This window comes from Acomys russatus, chromosome 18, assembly GCF_903995435.1.
Source record: "Acomys russatus chromosome 18, mAcoRus1.1, whole genome shotgun sequence".
Classification (NCBI taxonomy): Eukaryota; Metazoa; Chordata; class Mammalia; order Rodentia; family Muridae; genus Acomys; species Acomys russatus.
Genome location: NC_067154.1, coordinates 13,265,672 through 13,290,683, shown reverse-complemented (window position 1 = coordinate 13,290,683; position 25,012 = coordinate 13,265,672). Strand labels below are relative to the sequence as shown.

The following is a 25,012-nucleotide window of genomic DNA, read 5'->3' as shown; positions in this document are numbered from 1 at the left end:
GGAGGGGGGCAGTACTAGTAAGCATAAAAATGACATTCGTAAGTGTTTTGTGGCATATGTACAGTTAGATTTCTCCTCTGCTTCCCTGTTTGTAAGTCCTGTGGAGTGGGGGAAGCAGTAGTGCTCACAGACCTTCAGACTGGAGAGCTAGTTTCACAGCTGCACCTCTCTCTGCTCTAAACTGAAGCTAGTGAGAAGTTGCTGAAAGTCAGGAGAAACAAGTGAGCTCCTTGCCCTCTCCAGACCCTTTTGTTTGTTCCCTGTTGAAGACAAAGGCATTTTTACTCCTTAAGGGTTTTCTGGATGGTGCTAGTGGGATCTACCTTTGTTGCCTTTTGTTTAATGTTGGGAATTTATTAATCACATTGAATAAGATAGGAATTCTGCCCTAAGGGCTTTCCTGCCTTGTGGTAGAGCCATGACTGAAAGTCCAAGCACGGAAAGCTTTAGGCAGGTATGAACTACATCCAAGCAATTTCCACAGCTTGTTTCATTGTCACTATTTTTATCAAAATGGTCACTTCCAATAGCAATATCCCTCAAACTACTTAACCCAAGCCTTGCTTACTGCTGTGGAAAGTTCTTAAAGTCCAAGCCATTCGTTAAAGACTAACACGTTTGCTGTCCTCTTCAGTCAGTGAAAGAGGGTGATTAAGTGTGGATTTAACCAGTTCTTTTCGCCTTTGCCTTGAACACATGTTGAGTAGAGGTAGATTTGTTTGCATCCCCTTTGGGGTTGTAACCACAGCACACACCCAAACCCTTCCTGCCTCTCTGGAACTGGTTCAAGATTTGGAGAGACGGGTTTGTGTGTGGGCGTTTCCCTCTTATCTCCAAGTAAGCAGGTGCTAGAGTTGAATTTATTTTGACCCTTTCACTTTAAATGTGGAGCTGAAGCAAGAATTGAAACACATCAGAAGAGTGTGTGCTGTACTTGAGACATGAGGGACTCGGGGAGAAAGGTGTGTACTGTATCTCCAGTGTTCTAGAAGCTTTGCAGAGGTGACAGCTTTATCCATATAGGTAGCTGCAAGCTAGCAGCTATTACCCAAAAGGAAAATACTTAAAGCCATGTAAAGATCTGTATTGCATTGTAAATTGTGTTTTATGTGCTAGATTTTAGCATTGGTGACAAAATAAGTTTTTAATTTAGGTTTGAATTTGGTTTGGAAGAACTTAGGAGGTAGATATTTGCAAGGGAAAGTATGTCATTTGTGTTTATTTCCCAAGGAAATGACTCAAACCTGTATAGATACTTTTAGTATTGTATTATTTTGTTTTCTAATGCTTCAAATAGAGGAATACACAGGGTTATTAAAAGCTGCTCTGCTTCTGATGATGGCCGTCCTTGCCTCACTGAGCATGGTTATCTGTGTCAGTAATTCCAGGTTAGACTGCATGAGATAGGTAGTTGCCTAGACTGACATCTTTCTTACTCATCTTTTCCAGAGCCTGGCCCAACTAGAGAATCTGTGCAAACAGTTGTATGAAACAACAGATACAGCCACTCGACTACAGGCAGAGAAAGCCTTGGTTGAATTCACCAACAGCCCTGACTGCCTGAGCAAGTGCCAGCTGCTCCTCGAGAGAGGAAGTGTACGTAAGAGTTAACAAGTCCTGAAGGGTAGCAAATTAAGGGAATGCTCTGGTTCTAACTTTAGGGACAGACTGGGGCTATCTGTATCTGTTTCACCCCTGAACACTATATATATGCCAGGTTGATGATAGCCTCATCAGTAAACTCTGTACACATTTCTGTCCTGCACCAGCTTCCAGGGGTGCGTTCTCTATTTTATGCAGTGTTGCCCCCTGTCCTTTATAGGATATAAGGGGTATATAAGTCCTCGTTGTATAAACTTCATGGTCTCCTGTACCTTTTCTCCTCAGCTCTGCATACTGCTTGTTTAGCAAGTCATTCTGCATCTGCCTCCCATGCTAAGATTTAAAGTGTGGCCATGTTTAGCTAGAGGTTTAAGTTTTAGAATTAGAATCTCTCCTATGTGCCTGGTAGAGTTGGAAATAGAAATGATAGGGTAAGTTAGTGTATTGAACAACAACGTATACCCCAAAAATTGTTTATAACATTTAATTTCCAGAAGCCAGGAGCAGTGAATAAGTAGCTCATGCCTGTAATCACAACAGTGGCATAATTGCCATCAGTTCAAAGCCAGCTTTGGCCAAAAAGTTAGACTCTGTCTCTAAAAACTACCAAGTAAATAATTTGTGTTCTAAAGAAAATCCTTCATACCAAAGAAATATAAAAATATGAAAGTACTAATTGGTTTAGAATAGAATTCTAATTGATTTATTGTTTAGTTTTCATGAACATTGTCCAAATGTTTATGAAATAATTAAATTATAGATAGTTAAAATCACTGATCTTTTGAAGTTCAATAATCTAGTTTTTGGTTTTTTGTTTGTTTTTTAATATTTGAAGATTACAAAGTCAAGGAAGGTTAAATACTTGTCTGACTGAGGCTTTCTGCATATAGTGTCTGTGAATTTCTTTTCTTTCTTTTTTTGTTGTTGTTTAGTTGTTCTGTTGTGTTTCGTTTTTTGAGACAGGATTTCTCTATGTGGCCTTGGCTGTCCTGGAATGCCCTTTGTATACCAGGCTGGCGTTGAACTCACAGAGATCCACCTGCCTCTGCCTCCTTGAGTGCTGGGATTATAGGCGTGTGCTGCCACCACCCAGCACTGTGTGTTTTAATTACTGTTTGTGAACTGGTGCAGAGCATGTGTCTTGGGAGATGTATAACCAACTCTTCCTTTGGCTTCTTGCTCCTAGAGCCCACGTGCACTCTGAACTGTTGACTCTAGTTTCTTATTGACAGTTAACAAGATAGAAGAAAGCAGTCAGCACAGTACTGAAAACCAGTTGTGGTGGATTCCTCATATTTAATCTCTGCAGACTTCTCAGTGGCTTGGCAAGTTTATTAAAATTATGAATAAAAGCTTTAAACTGTGTTCAGGTGTATGAGTATAGATTATATCCAAGTCACTTTTGCAGGGATTTTTTTTTTTCTGTTGTAGTACTCGTTTTGTTTTCGAAATAGGGTCTTGATGTATATAGCATTAGCTAGCTTTCCTAGCTGCCCTCCTGCCTAAGCCTCCTGAGTGGTGGCACACACTTGTAATCCCAGGACTCAAGGAGGCAGAGGCAGGTGAGTCATTATGAGTTCCAGGCTAGCCTGGTCTACAAAGTGAGTTAGGATAACCAAAGCTACACAGAGAAGCCCTGTCTCAAATACTGACATGAATAGTTGTCTTTAAGACTTAGTTTCGAGCCAGGTGTGGAGGCTCACACCTTTAATCCCAGCACTAGGAAGGCAGAGGCAGAGAGATCTCTGTGAGTTCCAGACTAGCTTGATCTACAAGTCCCTGACAGCCAGGGCCACACAGAAACCCTGTCTTGAAAAAACAAACAAAAAAAGATTATACTTGACCTTCAGTTAAAATTTTAAGTTCTGAGTCTTTTCCTGTCGCATGATTTTGTATAAGATCAGCACACATGATTCCTTCTTGTATGTTATGACCAGTTGGAATGTTCTAGTGCTCTGAAAGTCCAAAGTTTATTAAGAGCCCCACTGGAGAATAAGGTACTATTCCAAAGACATAATTTTTCTCAGAAATAGTTGATCTGGTGCTTACTGTAAGGCCATCATGTGCACTCCTCAGAGCTGTGCTGATGGGCAGATACAGTTTGGAGGTGAACTATGCAACCTGGTGGGCCGTGCTGTCTAATAGCTCAGTTTCCCTTTATTCTAATGCTGCACTGCAGAAGTGTCCCAAGGTCAAACTTTGTGACAGACACATCATTAAAGCATCTTAAACAAAAACCTTATAGCTGATTGACCCAATATAATGTTCAATGTTTCTTCACTCTTTTCCACAGTCATCCTACTCCCAGTTGCTAGCAGCTACATGCCTTACCAAGCTTGTGTCACGAACAAACAATCCCCTGCCATTGGAACAGCGGATAGATATCCGTAAGTACAGAACTTTCTGCTTTGTCTTAAAGAAATCTGGCTAGTGGTGTGCTAATAGTGACTAAATAGTTGAGTATAGTTAAATGTATTTAGGATTCAGCTTTTCCCCCTAGAGTTTTGGGTCCAGTGTAATTACTTCAGATGATCCCTAAGCCGTCCCTTTGGTTACTAACACATTATTTTACTCACTTTTTTGTTTTCTTTTGTTTTTGAGACAGAGCTGTACTTTATAGCTCAGGCTGGTCTCAAGCTGCCATTCCTATTGTCTCACACCTGCTAGGTTTATAGGCATGTACCACCACACCCAGCCTCTTTCATTTTTATTGTCACTGATAACTCAGAAAAAAACTTCTTAAAGGCTTTTTTAGTTCACATAAATGGCATTATTTAGCCATGTAGGAGTATATTTAAGGCTGCTATTCTTTAGATTTGTCATTATGATGATATAAAATTCTAAATTCAAAAGTCTGTAACTTTTTTTCTGATAATAAAACTATCACTTTAAATATCCCCATCTTGTCTATTTTTAAATGTCAGCATTCTCGGTTAAACTTGAAAACGCTTTTAAACAAGTCCTTGACAATCTCTGAATTAATCTTGATGATCTTGATAACCTTTGCCCAAAACTGAAGTAGGGCAAACTTACAATAGTCTTAACTTGGAGGCTAAAAATGGGCTCAGTGATACTAAATCATGCACAGAACCCTGGGTTCAGTCCCTAGAACTATGAAAATCACCACCATCTTTAGTCTGAAGCCCGTTTCTCAGTAACATAAAAGAACTAAGAGAGTTAAGTGTGAATTTACCATTTCTGGCTATTTAATGTATTTTAAAGGTTGGCTTTCTGTGTTTAAGGCCTCCTTAGCATGTACTATTTGATTTCATAGGAAACTATGTGCTCAACTACCTTGCTACTCGGCCAAAGTTGGCTACTTTCGTGACACAAGCACTCATCCAGTTATATGCCAGGATCACAAAACTGGGCTGGTTTGACTGCCAGAAAGATGACTATGTCTTCAGAAATGCAATCACAGATGTCACAAGGTTTTTACAGGTATGTTGTACATATATGTGAGTGTGTGTGTCTGTATCTGTATTTGCACACACGCACCATAATAGAAATGGGGAAACAACAGAAATAGACTTGATACTTACTTACTTTTTTAAAATTTAACAGAAATAGACTTGATACTTACTTACTTTTTTAAAATTTAACTGCTGTTCTATAAATGAACATTTAGTGTGCTTCAGCTAGGGGCTGTCAGGTATTCAGAAATTATCATAGAACACACATCTTATCACACTTTGAGTAACTGTCAGGTGAATTAACCTTGAAGTTGACAGAAGGATAATACTATTTATCACTTTCAAAGATATTTCAGATAATCTTCAAAAAAGTTCAGTTTTTAAGACAGGCTGGAGAGAGGCTCAGAAGTTAAGAGCACTAGCTGCTCTCAGGTCCTGAGTTCAATTCCCAACAACCATATGGTGGCTCATAACCATCTATAATGAGATCCGATGCCTTCTTCTGGCCTGCAGGCACACATGGCAAGCAGAATACTATATCCATAATAAATAAATAACTCTTTAAAAAGAATAGTCTCTTCCTTTATCTCAGCTCTAGAGGATAAGCATTTTTGGTTTAGGTAAAAATAATTAGTATCAATATTTGGCTTTTGAATGAGGTAGAACAAACTTATGTATTCATTTGCTGTTTTATTCTTCTGTGAACTTCCAGTGTATGTGGGTGTTCTACCTACATGTATGTCTGTGGCCCTGGTGCCTGACGACACCTTCGAATTCCCTGGGAGTGGAGTTACAGGTGGTTGTGAGCCTCCATGTGGGTGCTGCAACTTGAACCCAGGTCCTCTGGAAAACTGCTGAGCCGTCTCTTGGGCACCCATCTTTACCTTTTTCTTATTGTTGTAAACAATCCCTTTTTAAACGTTGTTATTTGTCATTTGCTTTACAGAGATAAGTTTTACAGTTTCTGTTTTAATCGTGTTTAGGCTTTAGAGAACTTCCAAATTTGATACGGTCAAATACAGCAGTCTTTCTTTATAGAAGGTGGTTTTTGTGTTCCACAAGGCAGCAGGTTGAAGCTAATTGCTTGCTGCCTTCTCCAGGCAGTTTTCCTGTTAACAAGGAATCTGTAATTCAGTAGTATGAGTGTGTTCCAAAATAAAGCCATGCCAACTTTTTCCTGTTCATTTGCTTACCAGGACAGTGTTGAATACTGCATCATTGGCGTCACGATTTTATCTCAGCTCACCAATGAAATTAATCAAGTAAGTGCTACAGCCTTCCTTATTGAAGTAAGTGACACATTTTTTTCCCTTAGTATTGGTGCTTTCTGCTCTGTGTGGGTGATCTTTTTTGGCAGTTGTGTGCTTTTGCGGTAAGTGATTAATGCCTTCTTGAAACAAAATAGATCCATTCGGTTTTCCTCTGTAATGCAACCCACATCACTCTTTTTATTCTGGCCCACTTCTGAGTGCACCAAAGTGATTTACTCTCCTATATCAGTTTTCATTATTAGTATCAGTATTATCTTTAGAGATGAGAGTGATGATGCCTATGTCAAAACTTGCCAGAATGTGGGAGGATCTGCTAAAGTTATTTAAAAGTCAGTCCCCAGGCGTGGGGGTGTAGCTCAGTTGATAAAGTGCTTACAGAGCCTGTACCAAGCCCTGGTCCTTAGACCCAACACTCTTGGTGTAGTGGTACGCTTCTGTAAACCCCAGCACGTAGTAGATGCAGACAGAATGATCAGGAAGGAGTTCAGGGCCAGCCTGAGCTAGAGAGCCTGTCTTTTTTTTTTTTTTTAAGATGAAGTACAGTTTAAATATTTTTTTAAATCTTTCGGTAAATAGAAGTCAGTCCCCATGTGTTACTGCTAAAAATCTTGCTGGTGATCTTCTCAGAGTGAATAAAATATTCCTTTACCAGTTATTCTTTCAAGCAGTCATTGATGTCACCAAACATTACAGAGGAAACACCAGTGGCTGTTTCTCCTCCTCCTCTTCTTCTTCTTCTTCTTCTTTTTTTTTTTTTTTTTTTTTTTTTTCCCCTCTTTCTTTTTGCGCTGGCTTTATTGTTTTGGTTGTTTACGTCTATATTTAGCTGGGCTTTTTTAGTTATTAAATAGGCCAATATTGATACTAGTTATAACATCTCACACTTAAGCTGCCAGCATATTAATTACATTGGCATTACTGTGGCTATTGCTAATAATTTGCAGATGTTTTATTAACCTTGAGAACTTTAAACTGTAAGTTGGTACTCTTTTAATGCTCTAGATTACAGCCTGTTCCAATTGGAAGTCATTATTATGTTATCTCTTAGATGCAGCTGCCATTGTGAGCAGTAGTTATCAAAGTACCAATAGCTTAGGCTTTTGAGTAATTATGACAAGCCAGCCACTATTCTAAGCTCTTTAATGAAAGCTAACTGAGTTTATTCTCCAGTTTTGTAAGTTGGTATTGTGTCCATTTTCTGCATGAGGAAACTGACATGCATGATAACTTGTCTACATTTTCACAGTTCGTGTGCAATAATATCTATTTGAGACCAAATAGTAGACTGTTGAACCACTGCTACCTTTACAGTAAAGAGAGCATACATCATGCTGGAGAGATGGCTCAGAGGTTAAGATCACTGACTGCTCTTCCAAAGGTTCTAAGTTCAATTCTCAGCAACCACATGGTGGCTCACAACCATCTATAATGAGATCAGGTGCCTTCTTGTGGTGGGCAGGCGCACATATGAGCAGAATACTGCATAAATAATAAAATATAAATCTTTAGAAAAGAGATAAAGCATCCATTAACTAAATGAAAAGACCGTGGGATGTTGCTAGGTTTTACTTAAGTGATTGGGGTAGGGGACATAGATCCATCGTAAAGATCTTGGCTACAAGCACAGGACCCCTAAATTCAGTGCAGGACAAGGGGCATGAATGAAAATGTGCCTGACATAGGTAACGTGTGTATTATGACCGGTACAGCAGTATATGGTACTGTGTATGTATAAAATCTAGCAATGGCTCACATAGTGGCACATGCCTATAGTCCCAGCATGAGGGAGATGGAAGCTGGTGGATCTCTGTGAGATCGAGGCCAGCCTGGTCTACCTAACCAGTTCCAAGACAGCCAGAGTTACATAGTGAGACCCTATCTCAAAAACAGACAAGCAAAAAGCATGGCTTCATCAAATGTAAGACATATACAACACAGTGATACGGACAATAGAATTGGAATATTTTGACCCTCTAAGTAATTTTCCATTATTTATTGGTTCACATTTCAATCAAAAGTATACTTCTCTTTACCATTCTTGTTTGAACCTAGAGGTGACATTATGGAAGCTTTTGCTATGTGTGACTCTTTGGTGTGACTAAAACAAAGTGAGCCCCTGTTGGATGAATTGATTAGTAAATAGAAGAAATTTGAGTTTTCAATTAGTATTTAGACTACAAATACTATAGACAACTTTAATTCCTTTATTCTACTTTTTGAGTGTCTATTATGTGTTAAAAATACAGGATATATTGTTCTATAGCAGCTGGGGGAAAAAAACAGTAAAATGAGAGAGTCTTAGAACCATTTAAGTTCTTGTTTCCATGTTGAAATAGATTAGAGAATGAAGTGAGGCTACACACCATCCCTTCATAGTCAAGATCATGGCTGTTAATGGCTGTTTTGAAATTGTGCAGTTGCTTCAGCCATGATGGATCAATTTACCCAACCTTGCTGCTCTGTCTGGTTTTGTAGCTAAGCCATGAGATGACATGCTAGTAATTGCTAGCAATGTATGCCAAATGTGCGCAGTTTTGCTTTTCCTCTGTGTGCTAGAGAGAAATGAAATCATGATAGCCATGAACAACCCCCTGTTCTTCACATCTTCTTATGTGGTCTTATTTAATATGAACTTTGTATTTATATTGGCTATTGGAAATTCTGGTTTATTTTAACTCTCTAAGAACCACCCCACCCCCTAGATTAATTTTAAAACTTGCATTGGGTTATTCTTCATTACACAGGCGGACACCACCCATCCTTTAACCAAACACAGAAAAATAGCCTCTTCGTTCCGAGACTCATCACTGTTTGATATCTTCACACTTTCCTGCAATTTACTAAAACAGGTAAGGTTGTAAGTCAGATCATAATTCCCAGTTCCTCTTCCAGGTAAGAGTGGGTGGGGTTTGTTAGAGATCAGTACCTATCCAAGCCCCACCATTGCTCACATCACACACATCTAGAGATGGAGAAACAGCTAGCCAGCTTGATTGCTGACTTAAGAGAAAGGATTGTGTGCTTTTCCTCCAGGTAAAAAGCAGTGAGTGAACATTTAGTCCCTGTTCCTGTCTTCACAGGATCTAGTTTACTGCAAAGTTAGAATTGTGCTGTTTGTTGTTTTATAGCCACATAAAACGTCTTTATACAGAATGAAAGCATGTTGGCTTTATGGTGTTTAGGTCTTAAGTGTTATGTGAGCAGGTTCAGACTGCATTGTTAGCACACAAAATGGGTGACTTCTGTTCCCTGCTGCATTAAAAGCAACAAATAAACAAGCAACATCTGTAAAGAGAGTAGGATTTGGGTTTTTAGCATCCATTTAGATTTAATAACCTGAAGGGATAAGCAGTATCACATAAGGAAATTATCTGCTTTAAATAGAAAGCTGGTTTTAATTTCATTTATTGATAGCATTGAATTAATCAAAAGCAATCAGGTAGAGTACTTACCTACCATGCATGAGAGCCTGGCTGGGTTCAATCCCCAGTGCCACAAAAAACGGTAAGCCCATCATGAAGCTGTATGCCTAGGCTCCAGAATACGTCCCTGTCTCAAAAAGATGAAGGAAGCAGGCAGGGAGGAAAGCCATATGCACCTTTAACAGTGCAGGTGCCTCTCCAACATGCAGAGCTAATTAGAGATAGCCTCTGGGCTTTTTGGTTCACTTTTATGTGTTTTTATTCTAAGTGTCTGATCTTTCCCAATTTTAGCTTCAGAAACAAATTTGTACTCTTTATGTTGTCCCTATTAATGATGCCCGTCCTTTTGGTTATACTCCAAATTACAAATGTTCCTTTGCCCAGCGAGCTGCCTGATAACGCTGTGACATCCACTGAGAGAAAACTAAGGATCAAATCCTCTTCTCTGATCCTATCAGAAATAATTAGCCATTTCATAACTGAGGCCCAGCTAGTAGATCTTTGGAAACTGTTACCATAGTTATGAATCAGTAGCTAGCAGTAAATGTACACTGTAGATAAATATGCAGTATTTAGGGTAATTTTGTTTTAATTCTCATTAGAAAAAAAATTGGTAGACAAAGTGGAAAAGAATTGTAAAGCTTATTCTGAATTCTGTCCATAGTTTTATTTCAGCCATGCCTAGAAATTATTAAGATCAACCATCCAGGTGCCCCATCCCATATGCTTAGGATTCCCCGCGGCCATTGTGGCTACAACATATGAAGAATAAGTGTTAGCCGGGGGATTTCTCTAATATCAGCTTCATATTTTCACATACATGTGAATACTAAAAGAAAGAAAGTGCAGCATCTTCCTGGAATAAATACATTTTACTCTGCTGAAGTGCAGTCCTTTTCTGGCTTACCAGCCTACTTCTGAAGCTGGGAGCTCATGATGTGACAATTTTTCCAGGCATCAGGAAAGAATCTGAACTTGAATGATGAAAGTCAGCATGGCTTGCTAATGCAGCTACTCAAACTCACCCATAACTGTCTGAACTTTGATTTCATCGGCACATCTACTGATGAGTCCTCAGATGACCTGTGTACAGTTCAGATCCCCACCAGCTGGAGATCAGGTAACAGAGCTCCAACCTAACTCTAATAAGTGTCTGTCTGTAGGATAATCCATAGGGGCCCTGTAATTCTTTATTTACTTTAAACAGAACGTAATGTTCCCATGCCTTTGTTTACAACATGGTGAGGGGTCATAGAGGAGCCCTGTAGAGTCCCAAGCATAAGAGAACTTAAAATTACTAAATAACACCTCTGCCCAGACACTTCTGAGGGGTGGGTGGGTTTGGTTTTGTTGTTGTTGTTGTTGTTTGTTTGTTTTGTTTGTTTTTTAATTTTATGTATATGGTTGTTTTACCTACATGTATGCCTGTGCACCACTTTTGAGCCTCAGGCCAAAAGAAGATATTGGATCTGCAAAAACTGGAGTTACATGTGTTTTGAGCCGCCATGTGGGTGCTAGGAACTGAACTCAGGTCCTATGGATGAGCATCAACGGCTCTTAACTGCTTAACCATCTTTCTAGCCCCTATTTCTGTTACTAAAAAATAATGTCATGAGGTGGCGTTTACCTGTGGCGCCAACTGATACAGGAGGATCCCAGGTTCAAGGCTAGGATGTATGACAAGACTGTGTCTTTAAAAAGCAAATAAATAACCAAAAGGATTTCAGCTTCCGTTTTTTCCAAAAGATAGACATTTAAAGAGGGGCTAAGATTATCTAAAGTTGGGCTGGAGAGAGGGCTCAGAGGTTAAGAGCACCATCTGCTCTTCTAGAGGTCCTGAGTTCAATTCTCAGCAATCACATGGTGGCTCACAACCATCTATAATAGATCTGGTGCCCTCTCCTGGCCTGAAGGTGTACATGTAGGTGGAGCACTGTATACATAATAATAAATAAAAATTTAAAAAAAGATTATCTATCTAAAGTTCCACGACAGTCAAAAAGATAAACAGAGTGAGCACAGTGGTGCACGCCTTTAATCCCAGCACTCAGGAGGCAGAGGCAGGTGGATCTCTGTAAATTGGAGGTCAGCCTGGTCTACAAAGCGAGCCCAGAACAGCCAAGGCTACGCAGAGAAACCCTGTCTAGGAGGGGGGAAAAAAGAAAAACACTTTACAGAGGAGTTGAAATCGGCACTTTTTTTTTAACCTAGAGGGGGGACTCTCTACTAGTATATTACTTTCTTTTTGACAAATAATCAGAAGAATATGGTCCCTGAAGTATAATGCAGTAGTGTAATGCACGTAGGCCTGTGCAGGGCTAGTGAAGTCATAGCCTTCCTTTTTTCCCCTAGCCTTCTTAGATTCTTCGACTCTGCAACTGTTTTTTGACCTGTATCATTCCATCCCTCCCTCATTCTCACCTTTGGTAAGTCAGAACCACAGTTTCTAAAGCAAGCCTGTTTCTAGAAAGTAGCATTGGTGAGTAAACCGTAGGTCTGCTGTTTGCTTTTGCAAAATCATAGAAGTAAGCCAGACATGATGGTAGGAAGACCTCTGTGAGTCCAAGGACAGCCTTGTCTGCATATCAAGCTCAAGGACACCCAGGGCTACGTAGAAAAGTCCTGTTTAAAGGGGTGGGGGGTGGAATGAAGGGATGAAGGAGGATTAGTTACCAGTTGATGCTGAGGTTATAACCTGAAGGTTCTAGCAGCAGAGCCTTCATTGCTTTTATTGTTCCTTCCGTTGTTAGGATACAGCTAGCTGTCAGCTCTTTCTGTCCCATCTTGCGTCTATAACCCTAGTGATTTCCACAGGCTAGTGTGTGAGGATTCATGATACTTGTCTAGCTAAACATTGAGACTGGCTGGAGGCTCCATCAGGCACCCCTGTAATACCAGCACGCGGGAAGTAAAGACAACTGTATTGAAACCTGGAAGTCATTCTTCCTCTCACATAACAATTTTGAAGGAAAGGAAGTCCTGAGGCCGAAGTTACATAGTGATAAATAATAAAGTGAAGGACCAATGTGCCTTCCTCCTAAAAAGCACTGGGATGCTGCCTTTTAGAGCAGTAACTTACCTTAGATTACAGGGTCATTCCTTCTAAAACACTGTGGGTCCAGGGATTTTTGGACTTAAAATACTGTTATTCATGAAATATACACAATAAAGCAATGGAAGCTCTGTGTGCTGTCTCTGCAATGGATCACTCTCCTAGTCACTGTGCTTTTCCAAATTAACAAAGGTCTTCCCTTTAGCATAAATACAAATTCAGTGTTATTTACATCCTCAAGTTACTTCCAGAAAAAAATAGCAGTCAGGAGGGGTAGTCAGTAAAGACAGACTTTTTACAGCGAAGCAAACTCACAGTGACCAAACAAGGCATGGTAACATATACCCTTTGGGGCTGGTGGAAGTGGAACCTGGGAGAGCTCAACCTATATACTAGGAGACAGCTATACAGCAAAAGCTGAGCCAGTTTATAGAGAAACTGTCTGCTTGTAGTCCAGCCAGGGCTGGGAAGGAGAGCACCTTTGTCTTTGTACCTTCTAACCTAGCGCTTCCTGTGCCTGAAGCCAATCCAAAGCAAGAGCAACAGCTGTGTTGCTGCTGGGAACGGAACATGTAGAAAAGACCAGAAACTAGATCTGGAAGGACAGACAACAAATAGCACAGTGAGAAAAGGAAGAAAACACTGATGTTCAGGACATGGATTTGACCTGATTGTTTTACCACAGTTCTGTAACAGAATAAAAAATAGAAAAAATGGCTAGACAGATGGCTCCGTGGTTAAGAGCACTGACTTGTTTTTCCAGAGGTCCTGAGTTCAATTCCCAGCAACCACATGATGGCTCATAACCATCTACTGTAATGTATTCTGGTGCCCTCTTCTGGCGTGCATGTGTACATGCAGACAGAGCACTGTATACATAATAATAAATCTTTTAAAAAACAAAATATCTAAACCTCAAGCCTTATTAAAACTAAAAAATGGTTAGCATTTTTAAGGCATATATATATATATGTATGGATCAAAGAAGTAGTTGGAGTAGTCATGCTATCTGAGGGAGTTTTCCAAGCTGATTGTAGCCGTGGGCCATTGCTGTGATGAACTGGGGTGGATGTTTGTTTCTTTGATAAAGCTAATGAGTGTTACAGAGGCCACAGCTGCCTGTCTCACTGAGTGCGTCTGTGTTGTGCCTTGCTTGCAGGTACTGTCCTGCTTAGTACAGATTGCCTCAGTCCGGAGATCCCTATTTAACAATGCCGAGAGGGCCAAGTTTCTCTCTCATCTTGTTGATGGTGTTAAACGAATACTGGAAAACCCACAGGTAAGGTTTCTTACTGCATTAGTATATGGCTGGGTGTAGAAATTCATCAGGGGCTGCACATGGCAGAAATCCCAGGGAGCAGCTTAGTCTATGGACACTGTGAGTTGAATTTGCTCTAGAATACAGAAGTCACAGGGAGAAGTCATCAGACACAAGCCAGCAAACATGGATCCGATTGATTCTTTCTTCCTCAAGAAATTAAGTCTCTAAAGAGTGGTTTTTGTTTCTCAGTGTTTAACATTGACACGATAACATACAAGGCTTTTCCAGTAATAGATTCCATAATTTGATGACCGTTTTTTGTCCCCTAAGTACCACTTTTCTTCCAAATATTATACTGTTGGAAAAAATTCTAGATACATTCTGTTTTAAGTATACTTAGCTTTGTTCCTCTCTTTTAAAATGCCTTTATTAGTTCAACAAACCGTATTAAGACATACTGTGTGCCAGATTATGTAAGTGAATAAAAGAAAGCTTCTGCCCTCATCAGTAACAGAGAGTAATACTCATAAGGAAATGCAAATACACTCACACACTTACATCTTGCAGTATTGGATGTAATTATATCCTAGTATATGATACATATCAACATGAGACCCTTGAGCAGCTTTTGCTGAGTAAAAAATCTTAAAGTGCTTTGTGATCACTTCAGCATACATGGACGTGACATTAGTTGGACTCCCTTTGACCTCTGAGAAGCAGGCACATCTGAGGTGGTGCCCGTTTGTGCCATTGATCACTTTAGAAAAGTAGTGTGACCCTGTTTCTTATCTGCCACTTGAGGCTAATGGCCCCATCTCATGGGTGAATATTTTGAGCTAAAGGGATAATAAATGTGACCAAACCTTTTAAAAGTAACTTTTTACTTGTTTCCAAGCCTTCTATAGCTGTGTTTTTCTGAATTGTGATTTGCAGCCCAGATGCTGAAAAACATATTCTTGCCCTTTCCTATGCAATGCCAAGCACATGTCATTCTTGGAATGTGGTGATCAAATTTTCCATTTTATTTCCTTCCTGTGCCATTGCCAGAGTTTATCAGACCCAAACAATTACCATGAGTTCTGCAGACTACTGGCCCGGTTAAAGAGTAACTACCAACTGGGAGAATTGGTAAAAGTGGAAAACTACCCTGAGGTTATCCGGTTGATAGCCAACTTCACAGTGACCAGCCTACAGGTTTGTCTTTGATCACTGTCTTTCTGTTTCGTTATTGCAATCTCTTCTCTTGCATACTGCCTTTAACCCTATAAAAACATTGTTGGAGTTGGAGTGTTGCTTGGTGGTTGAGCACTTCCATTGTATGTGTGAGGTACTGATTTAACTTTCAGAATCATGCCTACACATACCCACAACATACCCTGCAAAGTAGTTACTATTACGGACAATTTGCATTTATTAGTATAAGGAAAGGTTTGGAGTTTTGAGGCTCTACATTTGATCCCATCATCACAAGAAAAATAAGTTTAATAACTGTGGTTAGAGGAACTTGTAGAAACTATAAGGACAATATTTTGTTTTGTTTTACTTTTTTATTTTTAAGATTATAAGTACATATTTGTCTTCTCCTTCCTCTCTTCATGCCCTTCTATACATTCCTCCTTTCTTTCTTCAAAATTCATGGCTTTTCTTTTCATTGTTATTGCATGCATATACTATGTGCATATACATACATGTTCCTAAATGTAACCCATTCTGTCTGATTCATCTTACTGGTGTGTATGTTTTTAAGAGCTGACAATTTGGTGAAGTGATTAAACTGCTTCATTGTTATTATTTTTTAAATAATTTATTCAGATTACATCTCAATTGTTATCCCATCCCTTATATCCTCCCGAGCCTCTCTCCCGCTTTCACCCTATTCCCCTCCCCTATGTCTGTGACTGAGGGGGCCCTCCTCCCCCTCTGTATGATCATAGGGTATCAAGTCTTATCTTGGTAGCCTGCTATCCTTCCTCTGAGTGCCACCGGGCCTCCCCATCAGGGGGACATGGTCAAATGTGGGGCACCAGAGTTCGTGTGAGAGTCGTTCCCCACTCTCCACTCAACTGTGAAGAATGTCCTGTCCATTGGCTAGATCTGAGTAGGGGCTCAATGTTTACTGCACATATTGTCCTTGGTTGGTGCAGTAGTTTGAGCAGAACCTCTGGTCCCCGATCCACCCGTCATAGTGTTGTTCTTGTAGGTTTCTGGGACCCTCTGGATCCTTCTATTTCCCCATTCTCCCATACTTCTCTCACCTTGAGTCCCAATAGGATGTCTTCTCATCTATCCCAATTTCCTGGTAAGTGAGGTCTTTCATGGGACATGCCCGTTGGGCTAATGTCCAATTATAAGTGAGTATATACCATGCGAGTCTTTCTGCTTCTGGGCTAACTCATTGTGATCACTTCTAGTTCCATCCATTTGTCCACAAATTTCAGGATTTATTTATTTTTAATAGTTGGGTAGTATTCCGTAGTGTAAATGTACCACAGCTTCTTTATCCATTCTTCTACTGAGGGACACTTAGGCTGCTTCCAGGTTCTGGCTATTATGAATAAGGACAATATTTAAATTAGAGAGAGAAGGACTGAAGACATAGCTCGGTAATAGAGCGCTTGCCTGGCATACTTAAAGCCCTGCATTATATTCAGTGCTGAGAGAAGAAGTCTTTTACTACCTTTCCAAAAAACAGAAGATAGAACTGGGACCTAGGCTGAAGAATGAGAGAAGATAGAGCGCCAACCCCATCCCCTGTCATGTAGCAGCACATTGAGGGTCTTTTGTTTTGTATTTTACGTCAGTCATCTATGAGCGTGAAGGAACAGCGAGAGCGTGGGTGGGACTTTGGCATCTCTTCTTTCTAATAAGCTGACCTGCAATTCTGCATTCTAATGTCTCAGACCCACCTTCATCCATCTTTCCTCGTCATCTGGATTTATACAGTCAGCACTGCACCACCTTCTTTCTCACTAAACTCTTAAATCTGAAGTACTAGCACAGCATCACTTTTTTGTTGATTTAATAAAATACCATGACTAAAAGCAACTTACAGAAGGAAGAGCTTATTTGGTTTGTGGTTCCAGAGGGATGAGTCCATTATCAGCCAAACATGGTTGTGCATGCCTTAATCCCAGCACTCAGGAGGCAGAGATGGGTGGATCTCTGTGAATTCAGGGCCAGCCAGGGTATATACGGAGACCCTGTCTCAAAAGAAACTAAAAGAGTTCATCGTGGTAAAGAGGCAGCAGCAAGGACAGGCATAGTGGCAGGCAGGATCAGGACGCTGGCAGTGCACACCCTCAATAACAAGTACAGAGCTGAAAGAGCGACCCTGGCAACTCTGAGAACGCTGCTCCTGTGAGAGACTTCCTCCAACAAGACTACTCCTAAACCTTCCCAGACGGCACCACCAACTGGGGACCAAGTATTCAAGTGCCCAGACCTCTGGAGGACAGTTCTCATTCAAACCACCACAACTAGTGTCTGCTTGAATGGGCTGCCATACAGATTCAAGCCTCTGAAAACTTATTTTGTTATTCTTTGTGTCAAATGGCCTGGGATTTTGTGTACAGAAATAGAAAACATCCCTTTTGTTCTTTTGTTGTTCCTTAGCACTGGGAATTTGCCCCAAACAGTGTGCACTATCTCCTGAGCCTGTGGCAGCGGCTGGCAGCCTCTGTGCCATATGTCAAAGCCACAGAGCCTCATATGCTGGAAACATATACTCCTGAGGTCACCAAAGCCTATATCACATCCCGTTTGGAATCTGTGCACATCATTCTGAGGTAAGGACACATGGTCTACCACCACATTCCCTTACCTGCAGCCCTGTATCAGACTTAAAGCAATCAGATCCCAAACTGACAAGGGGAGATGGTGTTAGAGCTCTCTATTTGTTTATGGCCGTCTGTCTTTGCCTTTCCCTCTAATGCCTTGATATGTCCCGTTGTATCAGTGTCCATAGCAGTGTGTCTGAATACACATACATTGCATGTGCTTGCCCTTGCTTCTAATTTTCTTTACAAGTAAGGCCTGTTTCTAGGGCACAGGAAGTAACTGTTATAATGTCCAAACATAGAATGTAGTGAGAGTACGTAAGGAAATAAGTAATTCCAAGATCAGGTCATAACTGACTAATTTCAGAGCTTGTAAGTTCCAGCAAGCTCATCATTAATTTGTCATGTTAGCGTAAGAGTTCCTATCTACCTTGACTATTAACTGGACCAGAAACCCAGGGTTAAAGAAATGTCAGACAATGGCTGGAGAGATGGCTCAGCAGTTAAGAACATCGGCTGCTCTTCCAGAAGACCCAAGTTCAATTCCCAGCACCCACATGGCAGCTCACAACTGTCTGTAACTCCAGTTCCTGGGGATCTAACACCCTCATATAGACATACATGCAGGCAAAACACCAGTGCATATAAAGTAAGAATAAATAAGTCATTTTTTAAAAAGAAAAATTTAATGTCATATTAAATCAAGTTGCCCCTCTTGTATATTTTCATTGCATTTCTCATAATATACTTGGATTCTAGGGTCTGCAGTATTTGGCTTTGGTTTTTATTTGTGGTGTTTTGTTATTGTTTGGGCATTTTTGTTTTGTTTGTGGTTTTTGTCCTTTATTTACTCAAACACATTTCAATTGTCTTTAGTCTATGGTTGCTTGGGGGGGGGTGGGGGGGGCAGGAGTCAATTTTATTCTTCCACCATGTGGTCCCAGGAGCCAAACTCAACTTGATAGCAAGTATCTTTGTCTGCTGAGCCATTTTACAGGCCCAAGTTTGTAGTCTTAAGTGTTTATGACTTAGGTCATTTCAAAATATGAGTATTCATGAAATTTACTGGAAAGCCTTTGTCTAATTCACTTGGCTTCCAGGAGGGCATGCTGTACAGTGGAGAAATGTATAGAGATTCTAGACACAATAAGCCAGTTTTAAAAGCTGTATACTCTTGGGCATGTTCCTGCATTTCCTTTTTTAAAAAGCTACAAATAGTAATAAGACTACCTTGTGATCTTATGAGAATCTCAGAGAAAAAAAATTTTTTTCTTTAAATTAAATAAAAGAAGGTAAACACAAGAGTGCCAGGTTTGGGCCTGGAGAGATGACTCAGTGGTTAAGAGCACTTGCTGTTGTACCAGAGGACCCGGATACAGTTCCCAGCGCCCACATGGCAGCTCAAAACTGTCTGTAACTCCAGTTCTAGGGCATCTGACACCCTCACACAGATAACTATGCAAGCAAATACCAATCCATATAAAATAAAAGTGAGTAAAAACTTAAAAAAAGAAAGAAGACTACCAGGTTCAATGACAGATCAATGCAAAGGTATTGAAAAGATTCAGTGTCAGTAAACTGTCTGGTGCTAGAGCAAAGGCATCTGTCCTAAGACTTCTTAAGTACCCTTCCATGGGTGAAGTTAATGTCGATCCTCTGTAGTTGAGGAGAAAGAGCTGCTGTGTCAGGGAAATTAATGGGCATATTTTTTTAAAGAGAGCTGCCTTTTTTCTTGGGAGTAGGGATGGCCTGGAAGATCCCTTGGAGGATACAGGTCTGGTCCAGCAGCAGTTGGACCAGCTGTCTACCATTGGACGTTGTGAGTATGAGAAGACATGCGCACTCCTTGTGCAGCTGTTTGACCAGTCGGCCCAGTCCTACCAGGAACTGCTGCAGAGTGCCAGCGCCAGCCCAATGGACATTGCAGTGCAAGAGGGTGAGTGCAGTGTCCAGGAAGCACAGAGATCCAGTCAATCCCCTTCACCTCTCTGCCTCCCTTTGCTCCCCCAGCAAAAAAAAAAAAAAAAAAAAAAGGATCTATTAGCTGTTATTACCTCCATATACACAGAGTGAACAAATGAACAAGTGCCAAAAGGGGACTAAGACCAAATAACAAATTATGTGCAGGGCTGGAGAGATACCTCAACAGTTAAGAGCAAAGAGGTCCTGAGTTCAGTTCCCAGCCAGCAACCACATGGTGGCTCAACCATCTATAATGAGATCCAGTGCCCTCGTCTGCTGTGCAGGCATACATATAAATAGAGCACTCATATAAATAAGTACATCTTACAAAAAGAAAAGAAAATAATTATACCCACAGTGGGTCTTTTTAAGGAAATAACGGTCTTGTCTGATAGAGGAATGCTTATTATCTGACCACTTTCCCTCCTGGTATCCAATTACCAGAGTAGAAAGATAGTAGTAAGCTTTACTAGAGTACTTTCAACATCAAGAAGTCATCATCTTTACAACAGTGGCAAGGGGGCGGACACTAAGGAGTCTTCTTCCCACTCCAGGACGACTGACGTGGTTGGTTTACATCATTGGAGCTGTGATTGGTGGCCGAGTTTCTTTCGCCAGCACTGATGAGCAAGATGCGATGGATGGTGAGCTTGTCTGTCGGTAAGTGCCCGTGGAAGCCTTTCAGTCTCCTTGACTCCTCAGTACCTGTTACAAGGGCCTGGTGACACTGGCCGCCAGCTGTAGAATGTCTTCTTAGGCAGCTGCATGAGTGCCCATGAGGATGTGGAGCTGCTGTGCTTACCTAGCTAGTTCTCATTATATGCAGTAAGACCTCTACCTACATGTAGGCACAGTGGTGCACGCCTGTAATCCCAGCACTAGGGAAGCAGAGGCAGGCGGATCCCTGTGAGTCCAAAAGCCAGCCTGATCTACAGAGCCAGTCCAGGACAGCTGGGGCTGTACACAGAAGCTAGCAATGAGCTAGTCCAATCCCCTTCATCTGCAAAGTGAATTTGAATGCAGATGATTGTCCCATTCATAATCTCAAGGAAGTTCCGAAAAAGATGACTAATTTTATATTTGTGTTTTAGGCGGTTTAGGCAGTAGAGACTTGGTTTCCTCACCAACATTTAGAACCTGCAGAAAAGACAATTCCCAAAGTGAGGGATGAGGGGAGAGACATGTGTGGTGGTTTTGAGCTAGCTTACGTTGTTTACTTTTTGAGCTAGCTTATGTTGTTTACAGTGCCAAGGCGTCCTGCTGTTGAGGCCATCATTGTGCTTCTCCCTCCAGGGTGCTCCAGCTTATGAACCTAACAGATTCCCGCTTGGCTCAGGCTGGCAATGAGAAGCTCGAATTGGCCATGCTGAGTTTTTTTGAGCAGTTTCGTAAAATCTACATTGGGGACCAGGTGCAGAAGTCCTCGAAGGTAACAGACTCACGGCTCCATTTCTCACTTCTCAGATGTGGAGTTACTGATGGAGGGGAAACAGTTGATCACAGTTACAATAAGCCTCCAGATTTCCAGTATTGGGATAGTCCAAATGTGTTCTCTTAGTCTGTAGAATTCTGAGAATCATCAGTGCATTTGGGCCTGTTTCTCTAGTGCTCCATATGCTTAACAAATGGCCAGTCAAAACATCTGTTGTACTTCCCCATATTGGCAGTTCCTAGTCTCTATACATGAATTAATGTTGAGAACAGCCGGTGGTTTTGGCAGTTAGGAGAATTTCAGGATTGAAGGGAACCAATAAGGGAGCACAGCCTCCACCTAGTATTTAGAACACTGACGCTAGCCAATCCTTTCAGTACATACTTCCCAGGACTGTCCCACGTCTTACCCTCTGAGTGTAGACACATTTTAGACAGCCCAGGTTTGTGATTGTTCTAATATGTGTCATCTGATTACTATCTCTTTGCATGACACCAGCTGTACCGCCGACTCTCAGAAGTTCTGGGTCTGAATGATGAGACGATGGTGCTGAGTGTCTTCATAGGAAAAGTGTAAGTGTTGTGGCTCACCGTCAGCAAGAGGCCCTGCAGTCCTGTTGCAGCTGTGCAGTGACCCAGGCACTGCGCTGCCACTGCCTTACTGTTCCAGCCTTGATCGTTTGCGTCAGAGAATTGTGCATTTGAGTGTGTGACACGCTGTGCTTAGAGATACGGCCCGGCCCCAGAGCATTCCAGGCTTGTGCAGGATTTTGCCCAATCTTCTCCTTAGCCTATGGAGTCACAGTTGAAACAAAATGGAGCTCCTCCCTGTGATTGGTGTTTGTTCTTTCACTCTCCATCACTGAGCTGTCTGGGATGCCCAGAGTAGGCATTTGCTTTCTGGTGCTGATTTCCATTAGGAATGCCTGCCCCACCCACAAGGGGAAAGCCGCACTCTCACATGGGCTTACTACTGTCTTCAGGAAGCATTGCTCCTGCTATTTGAATGTCTTCAAAGTCAGTGCTCCTAATTGGCCCTTTTCTCGTTTTGTTTTTGTTCTTAAGTTATGTCCCTTGGTTACATTTTCCTCTTTTTAGGAGCTCAATTTATCAAAGCACACACTAGGAGTCAAATAATAACCCAGGGCTGTGTGCAAAGTACCATTTTGCTTCCTTGCAACTGTCCCAGCCTAAACACTGATATCCATGTGCTGGTTAATAATTTAAGATGGAAAAAGCAAAGGGGGTCTAAAGGACTCTGCCAGCCAAGAATCCAGAGCAAGGGCTACTAGAGTTCTGCAGCTGACAGTGGATGGTGCAGGTGCAGAGTTGCATACGTCTGCATGTTATCACTGCCGCAGAAATCTCTTACCCTTGCTGCAGAAATCAGCCCTGGAGTGCCCCAGAATTCCAAGGGCCTGGGTATGGGCCAGTGTAGCTTTGGAACCAAGTAGTGAAGATTATCTGAAGGATAATTTTTCTAGTCAACCAAATGTAAGTACAGAGATTTTATACCTTTTTTTTTCTGTGGTTGTGATGTCTGTGAATTGGTGATACAGATGTGTGGTGACTTGACTGATGAATTTCTTCTTTCAGCCCTCAAGGAAATGAGGCACATCAAAAGTTTCTCTTGCTTTTTTTTTTCTTTTTGTCCTCCAGCATCACCAACTTGAAGTACTGGGGGCGTTGTGAGCCAATCACCTCCAAGACACTGCAGCTTCTCAATGACCTCTCCATCGGATATCCTTTAAAGTCGGCTCTAAGCAAATCAGAGCGTGCATGCTTTCCTGCTGCCACTCTAACTCAGGTGCAGCTGGTTCTCAAGTGTCTTCTGTTTCCATAGGAGCCAAAGGCAAGACCCACACAGAATCTGAAGTAATCCCAAGTCCCTAAAAGTGAGGCACTGCACAATATAATAGTTGACTGCAGATTTATCTCTGACTGGTCCTAAGATTCATAAATAAATACTAGGGACTCAGGACCTGGATCGCTGATTTGTTCTCTGACCAAGCTTTTAGCGTCTGTAGTGGAAACAAAGTCTCTTGGCTCTTCAGTGTAAGCCTCCTGACACTAGGCTTTCTCCCACAGAAGTAGTGGCTTGCTACCCTTAAATTGAACATCTGCTATAAAGTTTGAATTGCTCCGCAGTTGGGAGCCAGGAAGTACAGAAAGCACTGTACAGTTTGTTTATTTGCTTTGGGTTTTTGTGGGGGTTTTTTGAGGGTGTTGTTGTTGTTTGGGTTTGTTTTTGGTTTTTGTTGTTGTTTTGTTCTGTTTTTTGCTGTTGTTTTTGAGACAGGGTTTCTCTGTGTCCCCTTAGCTGTCCTGGACTTACTTTGTAGATAGACCAGCCAGGTCTGGGACTCACAGAGATCCACCTGCCTCTGCCTCCTGAGTGCTTGCACTGTGCAATTTCTTAAGCACCCTTTTCTCAGTATTCAAAACACTTTTTAATCAGTTGAATACAAATAAACACTTTTGCCTATTTAGCAGTACCCTGCCCCTGGGGCTAAGACAATACGATATCTAGGGGATGCATACTTACTCTGGAGCAGTTCTTAGTCTGCACCCTACTTTCCTTGACTGTGTCCCTTTGTCTTTACATACAGTAGTGTAAGGAAGCTAGTGAAGCTTAGCGCTGTACAGTTCATGCTGAACAATCACACGGTGAGTGGTCTCAGCCCTTCTCCTGCCCATCCTCCAGCCACCCACATACACTTTCTCAGCACTGCAAAGCGGGTGTTTCAGTTGAGGCCCTGGGTCCTGCATCTCTGCCAGATTACACTCCTGTCACCAGAGCTGCTTTTGTGGTCAGGATGCCTGAACTGTATTAAAGTCACCTATTGCTGTATATACTTGGAATAAACCAGTAATAACAGCCACGATAACTTTTAAAAGTAAAGCATCCATGTATTCTTAAGGAATGGCCATGGGGCTGGTGTGCAAGGGTTCAGTAATTCTGAAATTACTGACTTGCGTTCTACCTCTAACCCATGTTTTTACCTTTTAACTTGTTTTCTTTTTTTTAATAGAGCGAGCACTTTTCATTTTTGGGTATTAACAATCAGTCCAACCTGACAGACATGCGGTGTCGGACTACCTTCTACACAGCACTTGGGCGTCTCCTCATGGTGGATTTAGGTACTGCTATAAACCCTAGAGGCTCAAGAAGTAATCTGGCCCTGTACTAAATTTTTGTCTGAGGACAGAGTAGTAGAAGTCTTCTCTGCTGTTTCAGCAGTAACAAAAAACATCTGAAATAACCCCTTCTCTTCACAAAGAACACATCATGCTGTCAGGCTCCCTGTACTGGAATAGAATAACATTGTGCAACCAAGTTTTCATGTTGAGCGATGCTCTCCAAGCCAAGTACAGTAGTGAGCACCTGTTATTCTGTTGTTTGGGAGACTGAGGCAGGAAGACTGTGGTTTTGAGACCAACCAGAGAACTATAGTGAGATCCTTGCCTAAATACTTTTTGAAGAATGTAAAATTCTCTGTATCAACGCCACATCTGTAAAATAAGAGATTCTTGAGACTCTCGTTGGCCAGAACCACCTCCACCCCACACTAATAAGCAAACCCACCTGCGTCAACAAAGGTGTGACTCTGTAGGTCTCCAGCACACATGGACAGCAGAGATTAGTCACCCAAGTAGCACTGGTGGGTCAGCAACCCATTGAAGCTCGGTGGTGTTTGTCATTGTGGCTTTGAGCTATTTTAATTAAATCCCACTAAAATGGCAGGAGATTTTCTAGGTTTATGAAAGGCTACTAAGGAAAGTGCATGTGAGTACAGCCTCCAGAAGCATCTCACCTAGCTC

The 25,012-nt window shown here is 41.4% G+C and overlaps 1 protein-coding gene across 2 annotated transcripts in view; it reads left to right on the top strand.

Annotated features, from left to right (window-relative positions):
- Positions 1 to 701: 701 nt before the first annotated feature.
- Xpo7 (exportin 7) overlaps positions 702 to 25,012 on the top strand; it is a 42,059-nt gene continuing 17,748 nt past the window's right edge. Inside the window, exons 1-18 of one of the 2 annotated variants that reach the window (XM_051160813.1) lie at positions 702 to 962; positions 1,450 to 1,596; positions 3,896 to 3,989; positions 4,877 to 5,043; positions 6,212 to 6,304; positions 9,031 to 9,135; positions 10,663 to 10,828; positions 12,061 to 12,134; positions 13,920 to 14,039; positions 15,069 to 15,215; positions 17,634 to 17,806; positions 19,540 to 19,733; positions 20,314 to 20,419; positions 21,053 to 21,188; positions 21,690 to 21,763; positions 22,850 to 22,930; positions 23,794 to 23,857; positions 24,223 to 24,331. In XM_051160813.1, the coding sequence (XP_051016770.1) occupies positions 942 to 962; positions 1,450 to 1,596; positions 3,896 to 3,989; positions 4,877 to 5,043; positions 6,212 to 6,304; positions 9,031 to 9,135; positions 10,663 to 10,828; positions 12,061 to 12,134; positions 13,920 to 14,039; positions 15,069 to 15,215; positions 17,634 to 17,806; positions 19,540 to 19,733; positions 20,314 to 20,419; positions 21,053 to 21,188; positions 21,690 to 21,763; positions 22,850 to 22,930; positions 23,794 to 23,857; positions 24,223 to 24,331 (2,071 nt within the window). In that variant the 5' untranslated portion in view covers positions 702 to 941. The remainder of the gene's footprint in view (positions 963 to 1,449; positions 1,597 to 3,895; positions 3,990 to 4,876; positions 5,044 to 6,211; positions 6,305 to 9,030; positions 9,136 to 10,662; positions 10,829 to 12,060; positions 12,135 to 13,919; positions 14,040 to 15,068; positions 15,216 to 17,633; positions 17,807 to 19,539; positions 19,734 to 20,313; positions 20,420 to 21,052; positions 21,189 to 21,689; positions 21,764 to 22,849; positions 22,931 to 23,793; positions 23,858 to 24,222; positions 24,332 to 25,012) is intronic. The other variant, XM_051160814.1, reaches the window with a different exon arrangement.